The sequence below is a fragment of the Canis lupus genome, chromosome 8 (assembly GCF_048164855.1).
Source record: "Canis lupus baileyi chromosome 8, mCanLup2.hap1, whole genome shotgun sequence".
Taxonomy (NCBI): Eukaryota; Metazoa; Chordata; class Mammalia; order Carnivora; family Canidae; genus Canis; species Canis lupus.
Window position 1 is genome coordinate 21,145,840 of NC_132845.1, and position 16,556 is coordinate 21,162,395.

At 35.7% G+C, this 16,556-nt stretch overlaps 1 protein-coding gene across 11 annotated transcripts in view; it reads right to left on the reverse strand.

The window, feature by feature from the left end:
- Positions 1-369: 369 nt before the first annotated feature.
- Positions 370-16,556, reverse strand: part of EVI5 (ecotropic viral integration site 5) — a 194,765-nt gene continuing 178,578 nt past the window's right edge. For 9 of the 11 annotated variants that reach the window (XM_072834513.1, XM_072834509.1, XM_072834511.1 and 6 more), the window contains one exon: positions 370-4,611. In XM_072834513.1, the coding sequence (XP_072690614.1) occupies positions 4,300-4,611 (312 nt within the window). In that variant the 3' untranslated portion in view covers positions 370-4,299. Of the gene's footprint in view, positions 4,612-11,987; positions 12,001-16,556 lie in introns of all 11 variants that reach the window. The other 2 variants (XM_072834520.1, XM_072834519.1) reach the window with 2 other exon arrangements.

Here is a 16,556-nt window from a genome sequence, read left to right on the forward strand (position 1 = left end):
TATATCTTGCCTTTCATTAAATTGAAAAATGTTATGTACCCGGCTCTCTGTTTGGCACTAATTATACATGGGTGGACCACGTGGATATGGTCCTTGTACTCATGGAGCATAAACCTCACTAATGAATATGTGATGTTAGGCCAAGCATAATTTTTTTAAAAATATTTTATTTATTTTTTCATGAGAGAAACAGAGAGAGGCAGAGACACAGGAAAAGGGAGAAGCAGGCTCCATTCAGGAAGCCTACTCTGGGACTCGATCCCGGGACTCAGGGATTACGCCCTGGGCCGAAGGCAGACGCTTAACTGCTGAGCCACCCAGGTGTCCTGCCTCTCCCCTTTTAAGTTGAATAGTTTAAGGAAACAGAAATTCTTATAAAATGAAAAACTTTAATAATTGTTTAAAGTAAAGGCACAAGTAAACATTTCAGGTTATCATACAATGTTACAATAAGAAACTCCAACAGTAAAATGAAAAACATTATAATTTTGCATCTCTATAGTATATCTAATGTATTATTCTATCATCTTTTCTTTGGAGTGAAAAGAAAGGATAGGTCGATCAATGGATAGGATGTAAAAAGTTGGATTATAAAGAGCATCCACTCTACTTTTAACCAGGAACTTTAATTCCAGGACAATTAATTAAATTAAAATTCATTAGTTTTAAAAACTGTTTTGTTAATGATAGAGCAGCAATAACTTTCAGGCTAAAGCACACCGTTTTAATAAAGTAAATCACTGATTTAATAAAATGTACCTTACACATGGTACTACACAATGATTAAGTTGGCCGTGAAAGGGCTTTACTGAAACACAATTCATATACTTATTTTACTTTAAATCTGAAAATGATAGTGTGTTATGTAAAAGGTAAAGCAGAAGATGGAACCAATTCATTTCTTATGATGTTAAAAATAAAATACTTAAAAAGGTCTAGACCTTGTTTTCAAAGGCACTATCTGGAGAGTAACAAGCTGTATCATGCTCAGAGCTAAGAGAAAGTTTTTTTTTTCTTCCAAACTAGCGTGCCAGGTGAGACTTGATGTCCCAATAGTCATCGAACATTGAATACTTAATATCTATCAATAGAAAGGGTAAAAATTGTGTAATGTTAGATCTTTGACTGCTTTTTACAGGAAGAAAATATTTACCACTGATTTTTAAAAGGCTGCTGAAATATTTGCTTGATCTAAAAGTTCTGTTTCATCACCCCATGCAATTTCCATTTCATTCAGATCCTACTTTTAGTGTTTCAACCTAGATGGCAACAACACCAGGAAGGTAAGTACCCTGTGAGAGTACTTTGTGTGCTATTTATTTTATTCACTTTTCCTCCCTGAATATTCTTCAGCTCTAAGTGTTTAACTGAGTAACATTTAAATGACACAGAGTACCAGGGATTAAATAAAATCTATCAAGAGAACATTTTCTGATACCTCAAAAGTCTTAATATCAAATCAGGGCATAGTATCCTGTTGCATCCTAAAAACCAGGAGGATTCTAAACGCTTCTAAGGAGTATTTGAATCAAAGCTCTTAAATGAGATGATTGTTGTTTCTAGTTTTTCATTGTCCAAATTACAAGATCAATGGATTTACTTACTATGATTCTTGTTAACACCTAATTCCTAACCGGAAAACAGTACGTAGGAAATTCTCTAAGAATATCTTTCAAATTTAGAATTCAAACATGATTCTAGAAAGATGTTATTTTAAAGTCAAATTAGAACACTGGCTCATTGAAGCATACACTAAAGGTCAATATGCCTGCTTGCAAGAACAGTGCTGGGATTCTGGAATTCTTCCCTTTCTCCATTTCCAAAGGTACAGATGTCCTTCCAAATTTGTCTTTGGCATCAAAGACTTCATGATATAAAACAGCTGGAACATTTTCCATTTTGAATAGTTATGAGTTTAAGATCCACTAGGAAATTTTAGGCTTCCAAACCATTAGTTCTACAGCAGAAACAGGTAGTTTGAGCTTCTACTGAGACAAACTTAAGATGTAAACCTACATTTTGGACTGTTTGTACCATACAGTACCTGTTGTAACTACTCAACTTTGCCATGGTAGCAGAGAAGCAGCCACAGATGTCAATGGACAAGCATGGGTAAGCTCCAATAAAATTTTGTCAATACTGAATTTCGTATGATTTTCATGTGACATAAAATATTGTTCTTTTGATTTTTTTCTCCCAAGTATTTAAAAATTAAAAAGCTCTAAGCTTGTGAGTCATGTAAAAACAGGAAGCTGGTTGGAATAGCCTCATGTCCTGTATTTGCTGACCCTTGGTCTAGATCATTTAGATTTCTTATTGTGGGGGTCAAAGCAATCATGTGGCCATGACTCACCTCATTTTACCTGGGCATCAACAGCCCCTAGGCTGACAGTAATGAACTCCAAAAGAGAATCCCAAATAGCACCAGTCAGGCAATTCTAGTAGATAATTCTAGTAGACCTCTGCAGAGTTTATGAGTGTTGATACATCTATACATATAGATCTATATATATTCAGGAAACCAATGAAATCACATTAATTGCCAGAAAAGCAGAGAATTGAGAAATTCATTAGCTGAACCTTTTCAGCTTGGTGTCAGAGAGATCTTGATGAAACTTTTGGCTCTGCTACTTACTAACTTGTAACCACAGGTAAATTACTTAACCACTAGAATTTAACCTGGTGATATGGACACAACAGGTGTTATTTTCAATCTGGTTTCCCAAGCAAATAGCTACAAAGTGCTTGCTGGAAAAGCCTAATCCATAAATATACCATAAAGCTTAACTCCTGGCTTTAGACACAAAAATGATTCTTTCTCTTCTACTCCATCCTGTCATACAAATTTTTTTTTTTCTGCATGCAACATACTGTGCAAAGTTGTATCTCCATATATACTGAATTCTACTTTCCTCTTATCCTTGAAGGCTATTTTTTTTTCCATAGGCTGCTGATGAAAATGGAAGTGGAAAGCATCCAGTCAACACATTATTGTTATCTTTAAGTAATCTAAGTGTAATTTGGTGTTTCTACCAATTTACCATTGACAGTCACTCAAATTTCCATGAAAAAAAGTCTAGATAAAAAGGAAGAATTGGTAGAAAAAAATTCTTATGGCTTTATCTATGGATTAGTAACTAGAGAATCTGAAGATAATGTTCATAGATTATTTGCAGATATAATTTTTGTGTATCTTGGACCTCAGTCCATTGTTTAAATTATATTAAGTAGATATTAGCACTAAGTAATACGTGCTATCACCTCTTTAATCATGAAAAATTTATTAGTTATATACACATGAAGTAAAATGTCACCAATAGTGTTTCTGAACAAGCATTAGTTCACTTATGAATCTGCTAGTGTTGAATGCTAAGCAAAATACTAAAGCTATTAAAATATTAGTGTTTGGTTTTATTTTCAATTTTCTTTTAACCTATTATTTACAGAAGTCCTGTTGGAATGCTGAAGGCAGTCATTTTGCAACATGTACATTCTTCATATAAAATGATGTTCAATGTGGGTGATGTAGACTTATAAATATGTACAAAAACCCAATTTATTTTTAGTTAACCTTCTATTCTGACCAGTAGGCAACACACGGAAGCATATGTACATAAAAATTAGAAATTAAAACAAAACTTAAAACTCTCAAGACAAATGACCATTAATTTGTGTTTGCAAAATTATATGGAAAAAAGAAAAGGCTTTGTGTTTGGGAGCTTTCAGTGGCTCATTACCAAAGCAGTAATTTTAACTGAAAACAACAAAACAACAAACAAACAAAAAAACCAACCCAAAAAACTCCCCCAACACAAAAACACAAGATTAATTCAATGTTTATATTGGTCAAATGTTTGTAGACAGCTGCCCTGAAAACAAATTGATAAATATAAATATGTAATTTGTTGAATGACCATGACATATTGCACTAGAGCAGTTTTATCTGAAGAAAATTCAATTTTCCATAGTTCTGAACTTCAAAATACTTCTCACATATAGATAAATTGCATTTTCTAAACAAGAAACATTAATATTCAGTAATACTGTTAGAACCTTATTTTTCCCATTAACCATATTCCAGTCTACTTTATGGCAATGGTAAGTCAGTGGTGAAGATTTGGCAAAGATAAAAAGGCAGATAAGACTGTAAAATATATATATATGTGTATATATATATATATATATATATATATAGGTATATAAGTATGTACATATGAAACAGATATGTTCCCCAAACCCTTAATCATATGATAATAACTGATCCCTTAAAAAACCCCACAGTCTAGGTCACAGTGATGGTCAGACAGTGGTTGAGTACGATTCTCTTCTTGGGGGCTGCTCCTTTCGGGTCACTTGGTTGCTGTCTCTGGTCTCCAACACACTGTCTTCTGTTTCGCTTTCAATACCATCTGCCACAGCGGGGTCCAAAGACATTGGGCCAGATTTTCTGTGCAAAGGAAAACCAATGCCACCTTCCCGTAAGGAATTATCCATAAAATCTTCATCAGAGGAATGGAATGATTCATCATCTCCTATTAAATGGTTGACAATGTGGATTCCATCAAAAGAAGGCTGACCTGAGAAGACCCTCTGGCCTTTTAGGCACCTGAGCTGTCAAAACAAAATCCAAGTTAATATACTCAACTGGGGGAAACACACACTAAGAAAGCAAATGTTTCATGTTTAAGAAGGAAGATACATTTTTTTCCATTTGTAGATAAAATAGTAGCTACTAATTTTTGTGTGTCTCCTATGTGTTATGTAATGGGCACATAACTTGTTATTTTAATTGAATTATCACGACAGTCCTATGTGGTAGATTCTATCATTCTCATTTTAGAGATTAGGAGACAGAAACTGAGATAGAGTAACTTGCTGAGGACACATATCTAATAGCATAATTTAGATTCAAACAGAACCTTCATTATATTATCGATAATATAATGAACTCCATGTACCCATCACCTAATTTCAATAACAAAACAACATTCTTGTTACATTTGTACCTCTCCTGTCCCTGGATTACTCTGAGGTAAATCCCAGACGTTCTATCAGTTTACTTGTAAATATTTCAGCATGCATCTCTAAAAGATGAGGATTTTAAGACCATACTCTGATCACTCACACTGTCTTAAGAGCACATCTCCCTAATTCTGTGAATGATGAAAATCATTTACAAAAGACGAAATTTTGCTGTGAGTCCCCGTTCTATTATAATATCCCAAAGACCACCAAACCACTCAAGGCAGGGATGCATCTTGCAACCAATGAGATTTCTCTCTGCATGGGAAGAGTGTCAGCAGCATATAATTTTTTTTTAAAGATTTATTTATTTATTTATGATAGACAGAGGTGGGGGGCGGCACAGAGACACAGGAAGAGGGAGAAGCAGGCTCCATGCCGGGAGCCCGACGTGGGACTCGATCCCGGGACTCCAGGATCGTGCCCTGGGCGAAAGGTAGGTGCCAAACCACTGAGCCACCCAGGGATCCCCCGTAGCATATAATCTTATCTTCTTTCCCCTACTCCTCCCCAGGGAGAAGGAGCAACTTCTCTCATGAGGGAATAGGGGAGAGGAATGGCATACACTGCTCAGCTATTTTTCTTTCCACCTTTCAGAACCAGGTCTGGCTATCCCAGGAGTTTCACATGGCCAGAAGTTCATGTTGACACCATATGTTACCTGTTACGGGTGGGCAAGCCTGACTAATTCTAGAGATCAGCGATGAAAAATCCATTGTCACAAATCCAAACCACATTCTCCAAAACCAGCTTCTTCAGGAATAAAGGTGATTTCTTTCTATCATCTCCCACTTTTTTGCCTAAGTTATCTTAAATTCCCAAACCTACTGGCATGCATACTATGACTTCTACTAGCATATAATTGAGACATTACCTCCATCATCAAGAGCTTAGGTTTTAAATATGAAATTTAATTTGATATTGTCACTTGTTCAATTTCCCCCACACACCATGAATTTTCTCTTAAAATAGAGAAGAGCTAAAAACAAAACAACCCAAACAGTAATAGAAAAAAACTAATTACCAAAATCTACCTTGACTTGCAAGAATTTAGCTGAAACAGATCCCATGCCTCCTACCCTTATTGCTGTTAACCTTCAACTTTGTTTCTCAGGGGCAAATTCCTGGTCACTCATTATCTCTCAAATCTTAAGATAAAGCCTGTGTGAAATATTCAGGAACTATTACGTATACTTTCAAAACTAACGGTTCTGAAAGAAAAGACATTACTGCCTTGCTATCCACCTGCCAGCTTTCCTGACAGACTTCCAGGAAGAAGTGAAGAAACATCAACTCTTCCTGGCTGATGTGTGAACAACGGGAAACAAGAAGGACGCTGAGACTCAGTGCAGCCATGTCAGCCTCAGGCAAACCTTCAACCTTAAAGAAATTCTTATGTCCTGGGCCAAAAGAACAAAATTACAGTGAGGTACAATGTAATTTAAGTAACACCATCTCCCTTGGCAGAGAAGAAAGGACTTAAACTTGTAGTTGAATTTTTACCAAAAGTGCACAGAGCACCAAAAAACCTCCGCAGAGCTGTGATACCCACTGCATTACTACAACTGCCACGTTCTGATGCAACATCCTATCACCACATTGCAACACACAATTTATAGCTCCAAGTGTTAAATTAAGTCAGTTAATCTCTTTCTTTCTTTTCTTCCCAGATCCTTTTGAAGAAATAATATGGAACACATGTTTTCCTTTTCCCTGGCTGTTACCAAAGGAGAATGGCAGGGAAACCACAACTTCCCAATTGTTTGGAAAGCTGCAGCTCTAACAAATTTTATTGCAATTAAAAATCTGCAGCCTCCTATCAGATGTAATAATGACCTCAAATATTATATAAAACTCACTTTAGGTTGAGGGGTCATTTCCTCACTGTCAAAGGGGATGCAACTAAAGCTTTTTTGAGAACTGCTAATAAAGAATAGTATTAGCATAAAGGAGCTCTGGAGAGAAGGACAAATTGAAAACTGAAGCTATCCCTTAGTTAGCTCTTAGACCCAGGAGTGTGCTCATTGGTTCTGAGAGGAAGGCCTGTACAGGCCCTGAAAGGGGACATTTGGGCAAGGAATTTCAGGGTACTGAGAACCCATATTGTGGTCTAGAAGGGGCTGAACTTCAGGTGAGGATATCCTGGGGGACTCCTCATTCTGTGAAGAGAGGTTTGGCTAGAGAAGGCCACAGCTGGGCCCTCTAAAGTGCAAAGCTTTGGGTGACTGGATCTAAGAGCTGTACTGCTAATCCTATTACTAGACTTTTAGGAGCTAATTATATTTAAACAACAAAATCCAGACAATTTTCTCAACCTTATACCCCTCAAAACTTCCACAGATATTATTGTTATTCTTGGTAGCACACTTAGATTAGTATAGCTCAAAATATGGTCCACTGCTCATCTCCATCAGGATAACCAAGGATAATTATTAAAAATGCAGAATCCATTCTCAGATCTAAGGAATCAAAATCTGGAGTGTGAAACTTTTTAAAATTTGTTTATTATTTTTTTAAAGATTTTATTTGTGTATCTGCAGGAGACACAGACAGAGAGGCAGAGACATGGGCAGAGGGAGAAGCAGGCTCCCCACAAGGAGCCCCATTGGAGACTCGATCCCGTACCACGGGATCTTGCCCTGAGCGAAGGCAGATACTCAACCACTGAGTCACCCAGGAGTCCCAATTTATTATTTTTTTTAGATAATCTCTACACTCGCTGTGGGGCTCAAACTCACAACTCTTAGGTCAAGAGTTGTAGGCTCCATTAACTGAGCCAGCCAGGTGCCCTGAGAGTGAAACATTTTTTTTTACAAGCATCTCAGGAAATCTTGATATCTCAGTTTGAGAATCACTGTGGTAGATTGTTCAAACCAAATGAGGCTGAGTCAGAAAGCAGTTGATTTACCTGAAATGGAAGTCTTATTCACAATTTAAATGCTTCTGAACAATGAACAACTGCCTGTGTGTATCTGACATACAGAAATGGATACAACCAAGTAGTACAACCAAGCTGTTCTGAGAAAAATCCACTACCTGATGGTTGAAACAAGGACCAGTCTGTTTAAATGCCTTTTCTTGAAACTTTCTCTTGGTATAGGGTAGGATCTAGGAATGTGTATGTTCAAAAGACCAAGGTAATTTTGATGCACGTCCCAGAGTAAGGGCCACTACTTTAGGCAATGTTTTGTTTGGTTTGCTTTGTTTGGTATCTCCTTTGAATCAATTCCTGTCAGGATCAGGAATTTGACAAAAGCTACTGACTGTCTTTCTTGAAAAGTGCATATATATACTTTAATATACTTTTCTGTAGCCCCTTGTCTTTTTAATTTTTGGTTAAAGAGCATTTTTATAAAACAACAACAAAACAGCAAAACTTTGTGAAATGCCAGTAACACACTCATATCATAAAAAAGATTTTAAAAGTATTATTTTTCTAGGTGAAACCAGACATAGGCTTTAAAGTCACTGAATGTGAATACAAGTACTTTTGAGACTCACCAAGGAAACAGAGGAACCAGGACTCTTTGGAATTTTAGGCAGAGGGACTCTATTCTGGTGAATTTTGGGATTTTCCCAAAGAAGGGTCTCAGCTAGATCACAGTCAACAGAACCCTATCCAGGCATTCAGAATTTTCTCCCAGCTTTTTAAAGTTCTCTAAACCTAAAGTTTGAGCAGAGAGTCAATTATTTTTTACAAAACCACCTAAGAGACACTAGGGGGAAAAAGGCAACTAGGAGGAAACAGACTATTGGTGAAAAAGAAAACTCTTTAAAAATCATTTATTTCCTCTGAAGAAACTGTATCTGTGTTTAAAAAAAAATCCAGGTTACTCTAAAAAAGAGGTTTCAGACATAAATTTCTCTAACCTGACAGACATGAGCTTTGAGATTGAAAAAGCTTATCAAGTATCCATCACAATGGATAAAAGTAGACTTACACAATGGTACCTCACAATGAAATTTCAGGATACTGGGAACAAGAAAAGATAAAGCATCTAGCCAAAAAACAAAAAGATGTTTTATATAAAAGATTAAGAATCACAAAGATAGGGGATCCCTGGGTGGCTTAGTGGTTTGGCGCCTGCCTTTGGCCCAGGGCGTGATCCTGGAGTCCCAGGATAGGATCGAGTCCCGTGTCGGGCTCCCTGCATGGAGCCTGCTTCTCCCTCCTCCTGTGTGTCTCTGCCTCTCTCTCTCTCTATCATAAATAAATAAATACATCTTAAAAAAAAAAAAAGAATCACAAAGATATTAGGCTTCTCAACTGTAAAGAGAGTATAGCAAGGCCTTCAAAATTCTGAGAAAAAATTTCCAACATATATGTAAAGTATTTTAATTATCTTAAAAAAATGTTTTAAATACAGGGAATAATTTAGTGGGTTCCTGTGTTGTCATCACCTAGCTATTTGGAAGCAAATGAAAAAGGATTTTTATTTTCATGTTTTTTTCTCCTGATCAATATGATCACATTTATCTTCAATAGCTTTTATTCTGCCACCAGGAGTATTTGAGCATGCCTATTATATCTGGCCCTGGCCAGCATGACCGTTACATATTTTTCTCTATTATAATTCCCACTATTATGGTCACTTTGTTTCTTTGATTACTGCTGGGATCATTGAGAAATGCCTTCTAGTTCTGTAACATTTAAAAATACTTACTTTAGGTATTAAGCAGATTTGCCATTTTTCAAACATAAGCTAAAAGAGCCACAAACTACCAGAGATGATCTCAGGGACTATTCAACTCAGTAGGTCATTCTGGAGTCCTTACTTTTGGGAGAATGTTGGTGATGTTAATAGCACCCTCTGATTTCCTAATTCTCTAGAACAATAATTAATAGTGTTATGTATAAAACCTGAAATTCTTATTTTAAAATATGTAGATTCTTGGGCCCCTCCTCTTAGACACCTGGATTCAGCAAGTGGGACTCAGGAATCTGTATTTTAAACAAGTACTCCAGGTAATTCTGAATAGGATGATCTATAGATCCCATTCTGAGAGACGCTGGTCTAAATGGATCATATTTAGGGATTTACTATATTAGGATTATGATTTTTATAAGATTATTTATGATAGAGAGAGAGACAGAGAGAGAAGCAGAGACATAGGCAGAAGGAGAAGCAGGCTCCATGCCGGGAGCCCGACGTGGCACTTGATCCCGGGACTCCAGGATCGCGCCCTGGGCCAAAGGCAAGCACCAAACCGCTGAGCCACCCAGGGATCCCCTATTAGGATTATGTTAAGAAAATTTGGTAAGGATAAATAAATTTGAACTTAAGATGTTCTTTTTTTTTAAAGATTTTATTTATTTATTCACGACACACACACACACACACACACACACACACACACACAGAGAGAGAGAGAGAGAGAGAGAGGCAGAGACACAGGCAGAGGGAGAAGCAGGCTCCATTCAGGAAGCCTGACATGGGACTCGATCCCGGGTCTCCAGGATCAGGCTGAAGGCAGTGCTAAACTGCTGAGCCAACCGGGCTGCCCCTAAGATGTTCTTTTTAATTTATCACTGCCATCATAACATTGGCCACTGTCATATTTTAAAAATACAATGGCCTAATGTACACAACCAACTGGGGGTGGGGGAGCAAATAAAAATGCAAAGAGCTATGAAGCTAATAAAAATTTTAATATATGATACCTTCACCATCTAGTTTCAAATCTAGTTCCCTTGGGATTCATTACTGAGGGATTCATTACTGAGGAACATCATCCAGTTTTAGACATCTCAACATCTCAGTTTATATCCAAGTGAGTGAACACGTGTTCAGAGTCAGAGCCTTCTCTTCTCCTATCAAATGTCAGTCAGCTTTCAAGTTCAAACTTTATTCTGAGAATCAGCTTCATTCATACCCAGGCGACAGATTATGCATTTTAAAGCATAACATGTCTAACCTTAGGAGTATAGTTCTAGCTTTACAGCTCTTGATTGAAAAACTATTTCTTTTTTTTTTTTTAAGACTTATTTATTTTATGGAGGGGAAGGGCAGAAGGAGAGGGAGAGAGAAACTCAGACTCTGCACTGAACCCAATGTGGGGTCAATCTCAAAACCCTGAGATTAGGACCCAACCAGAACCAAGAGCCAGTTCTTTAGCCAACTGCACCACCCAGGTGCCCATAAGTAGCCTGATACTAAAAAGTATATTCTATATGGTTCCATTGCAATAGTTTAAAAAAAAAAAAAGTTCAAAAACAAGCAAAAAAAAAAAAAAAGAGAAAAAGAAAAATTTTAAGTTTAGTGATAGAAACACAAAGTTCATTAGATTTATTCTCCCTGCATTTGTAAATGTTTGAAAATTTCCATAATAAAAAACATGCACATTAAAAAATAAGGTTATCAATGAAACCTCTCAAAAATGCTTCCAAATTCATTTGTATCTGATCATTTTGATAAGCAGTTACACTCACAAAAGTCTCAATGAATCCAATGACAAAACAAAACAGAAAAAAACTGCTTCCTTTACATTTAAAAGTATTTTTTTGTTTTCTGGTATTATTTTGGTATTAGTTTAAAATATTAGCACTTTAATCATATTAAAACATATTTAATACATTAACAGGCATAAATATTTTCATAAACTTTAATACTGTATTGATTGACACATATTTGAATGTACTATTTACAGATAAGGTTTTTTCCAAGTTATAATGAATATTTAAAATCAGCACTGGATGGTTGTTGTACATATATTCTAGCTCCTCTGTTGGCCTCTGATGACGGAAACTGTTTCTAAATCATTTTTGTATCCTAGAACTCAGCATTCTGACTTGACAAGAGTGGACACAAAAGAAATATTGATGAACTACATTGAAAAGATAACAAGATTCTTGAGAAAACCCCCAGGTACTAATTATTCATCCCATCTTTTTTGAATGAGAATATTAAGAAGAAGACAAAGGGGAGTGCTAATATACAAGACCCCAATAATGTACTGTTTCTTACCTGATATGGACTGCTTCATCATGTTATGCATAAAGAGAGTAAAAAAATAAAAACATGTAGAATTTGTTTAAATAATACTTCAGATATTCTGACATATTCATTACAACTTTAAAGGCTAACAAAATCTTAACCTCTCACTAGCTTCAAGGAGATGGATTTTAAGATTTCCCTGCATGCATTCAACAATACAACCCAAAGAGAGTATTTAGTAAGTAAAAAAAGAAAGTGTTAAGATATTATACAAACTTCTAAAAAATATAGCACAAGAGGCAGTATAGCTAATAAGAAAACAGGAAACTGTCATGTTCATAGTCTGATGAACGTAGGTTTTGACAGGAAACAGCAGAGTTTCTACTGCATGATAGTAAAAATTCAAACACTTAAAAATGAATATTAAAAACTATTATAGTTATTTCACATAAAGATTATCAGTAAAAATTGAAAGCAGGGACACAAACCAGCAGGAATGAATATTCTGAAGGCCCAAAGGACTCACAATCATTAAAGATACACAAGTATTTTAAAAATTTCTTATTAGTCTACTTCATTAACTAAATCTCTACATGTTAAGATAGAAGTTTCTTTTGTAAAACAGAGAAATGTCATAGCTTTAGATACTTGTAGACTTTAAATATAACTTCCTAATAAATAGTAGAGAAATCTGTGCTGAGAAATTTGATCACCTGGGCTATGCCCAGGTGGATAGAGTACACATGTTCTCTCTGTGTTTGCTTTCTTTCAGTAATTACAGAACACTGGTAACTTGAAAAGTTTTGGGCTGATTTTTAGAGTTGATTTTAAAGAGACATAACAGGTTATCCTTCCTCAATTTTAATGTGTAGGGGTAATAGAATTAATAATAAACCCTTATATTTATATGAGGTTTTACAGTTAAAGGTGCTCCCATGCATATTATTTCAAGTTAAAAAAAATTTCCCCTGTGTGTGACTGGAGGCTGAATTGTACAGACAGCTACCACTTTCTGAGATTCAAAAGAATTAAGAAGGGCTGCACTGAATATTCTGAAAGACAATCAGTCCACAACAAAGTGGAAAAAAGTCATCCACACACCAAAAAAACCCCTAACCAAATGAACTTTGATCACTACTAGACAGGGTTTAAACCATTTAAGTGAGTCATGTGATAACCAAGTGAACTGCAAAACAGATGCAGTAAGTTTCCAAGACTGAGTCATATCAGATTATAAAAGCTCCTATTTGTACATTTGGGTTTATATAATCAATTTTTGTAAAACACTGAACTATCACTGTTAAAGCTAAATGTAACATTTCTGTAAGTAATGTAGAAGTTATAAAATTTTAAATAACTATACGTTATACTTTATATGAGAAGATGGACATAAAGTTCAACAATCACAAAGATTTGTATTTCTAAGTTCTAGAGGCTTTGCTCTTTTCCGTCAAAGAGTAATTAGTGATTTTGTTGAAATCCTTAATACTTTTAATAGTTTTTCTCAGTTTTCAAAATGTAAAAGGGAAATGGTGTGCTAAATTAATTCTCAATTATCAGCTTCTTCCAAAAATGAATTGTACGCATGACAAAGATTAAAACTAGCCATAAGCACACAAACCAAAAGATTTCCAGTGAATCAGAACAGGAAACCAATAAAAGCAATCAATTGGAGGTCATGACTTCTTGATCAGTGTATTACATAGACAAGAGTAAAAATTCAGACCTACAGTCCTTAAAAGCAGATTAACTTGAAAAATGCAAGAATTTTTTTGAAACAATACAAAACAATGTTGAAAATGGTTTTGGCTTTAAGCTAAGTAAATTATTTTTAAAAACAAAATAAAACACTTAAAATTTAAAAAGCATACAGATTCTGTGTTAAATGTCTAAAATGCAATAGTTAAAAACCCATGCTTTTAGAAGCAAAGAAAAAATCTGTATACACGACAATAAGTGAAAAAGGTGGAAAGGAAAGAAAGTCTGGCACTGAAGAAATTTGTTACTAGAGGAGAGAGACAGAGAAGAACGAAGTCATTTACAAAGAACTTAGTCTTTCTCTAGTGTATGCTTAGATTTACCCAGTATACTACGGCAAACAAAATGAAACTGCATTGTACTCTTCCTGGCAGCTGACACATCTTGATAAAATTGAAACCATTAACATTATTTAGAAGGTACTCTAATGTCAATGGTGATGAGGTTAGGAATATATGAGCTTCTATGTAAATTTATGACCAATTACAGGAAATAAATCACTTCACACTTGTTTCACTCTGAACTTTTAAAGCTACATCAAAGTACATTTCATTTGATTTAACCTTTAGCTGAAGTACTGAAAAAATTCAAATGTTTGGCAAAACATCCTCATTGAAACGAAGTACTTCTTTTCTATCTGGATTGAACAGTCAATCTCTAAAGCTAAATCATAGGTTTTATCAGTCTAATTACTTACCCTCCAAATTTTTTTTTAAGATTTTATTTATTCATGAGAGAGAGAGAGAGGCAGAGACACAGGCAGAGGGAGAAGCAGGCTCCATGCAGGGAGTCCAATGTGGAACTCAATCCCAGGACTCCAGGATCATGCCCTGGGTCAACGGCAGGTGTTAAGCCGCTGAGCCACCCAGGGATCCCCATACTTACCCAAAATTTAAACCATTTATCTGATAAAGGGTTTATATCTAAAATACATAAAGAACTCTTACAACTCAATTATAAAAAGACAACCCAATTATGAAATGGGCAAAGGATCTGACTAAATAGTTCTCTAAAGAAGATATAATAAGCCTATCACAAGATGCCCAATATCATCAGCCACCAGGAAAACACAAATCAAAACCAAAATGAGATGACATTCATAGTTACTAGGATGACTGTAACAAAAAAGAGAGATAATATCAAGTACTGGCAAGCATGTGGAGAAATTGGAACCCTCATACACAGCTGGTGGAAATGTGAAATGGTACAGCTGCTTTGGGAAACAACTGCAGTCTTCAAATGGTTAAACATAGAGTGACAACATGACCCGGCAATTCCACTAGTAAGTAACATTCAACACAAATGAAAACACATGGTCACAATGAAATATGTACACTCACATCAGCATTATTTATAACAACCAAAAGGTGAAAACAACCCAAATGTTCATCAATCAATAAATGGATAAATAGGATGTGGTATATACCCTTTTGATGGAATATTATCAGGCAATAAAAAGGAATGAAGTACTGATACACGCTACAACATGAATGAACCTTGAAAACACTATGCTAATGAAAACCCAAAGATGACCACACATTGTATAATCCCATTTACATGAACCAGAATAGGGAAATCTACAAAGGCAAAAAGAAGAGTAGTAGTTGCCTAGAGCTGGGGGAAGGGAGCTTGGGGGAAATGAGGAATGACTGCTGATGGAAACGGTATTAATTTTTGGAGTGATAAAAACGTTCTAAAATTGTGGACAACTCTATGAAGATACTAAAAATGACTAAAATGTACACTTAAAATGGGTGAACTGTACTATGTGAATTATACCTCAAATAAACCTGTTTTAAATATATATGTTTGTATTAAAATATACATTAAAAAATCAGATCACCATATTGTGTGTTTCCTTTTTTTCTTTTTAAATTTTATTTATTTATTCATGAGAGACACAGATAGAGAGAGAGGCAGAGACACAGACAGAGGAGAAGCAGGCTCCATGCAGGGAGCCTGATGTGGGACTCGATCCCAGGTCTCCAGGTCTCCAGAATCACGCCCTGGGCCAAAGGCAGGTGCCAAACCACTGAGCCACCCGGGGGATCCCCTTTGTGTATGTTTCCAATAGAGATACTGCCACACTGAAAATGAGTAATTTTCTCTTTAGGAAATATAGAAAATTTAATTGATTAAAAAATTCATCAACAGTTTTAGTCTTCAACGTCCAATTTTTTCCTCAACAGAAAGAGGTGCTGGCTATTTCCTACAGCTTTATCTTAATAGGCAGAAAATATGTGCAGTAAAAAGTTTAATACTTTAGACAGAAGTATTAAGTAAAAGGAGATGAATGCATTTGTAGCTTTTGCTTTTTTCCAGAAACTAAAATTAACTCCTGATGGAAAAATTATTTTAAAAATACATAATATACACATATAGCTACAGACCTACAGTATTTTGTCACTGGACACAAAATGAATTTTCACACAGAAAAGGTTAGTAGCCCTCTCTTCCTCATTCTGAGGTGCTCATAAGCTGCTAAGTTAAGATTGGGCACTTGTAAACCACATGACCTCATGAATGCTATCTTATCATATCACAGGTTCCTCAGACTGACCACAACAACTTAAATCAGACAGGCAGCAAAATAGTGCTCAGTCTTTGACACATATTATTGGTATGACATTTTTAGCTGTCCAGTTCGTGGGGGAGTGAAAATCTGATTATCTCAAGTCCAACTGCATCTGTGAGATAGGGTCCATGGAAAGCACATGATTTACTGCACTAAAGACTTCCAACCACATTTAAATTTTTAGTTTTTCTAAATCTGAGGGAGCTAGCTCATCTTTTATCAATTCTCCTTTAGTTGACATTTAGTAAGTTTGCAGAACACCACAT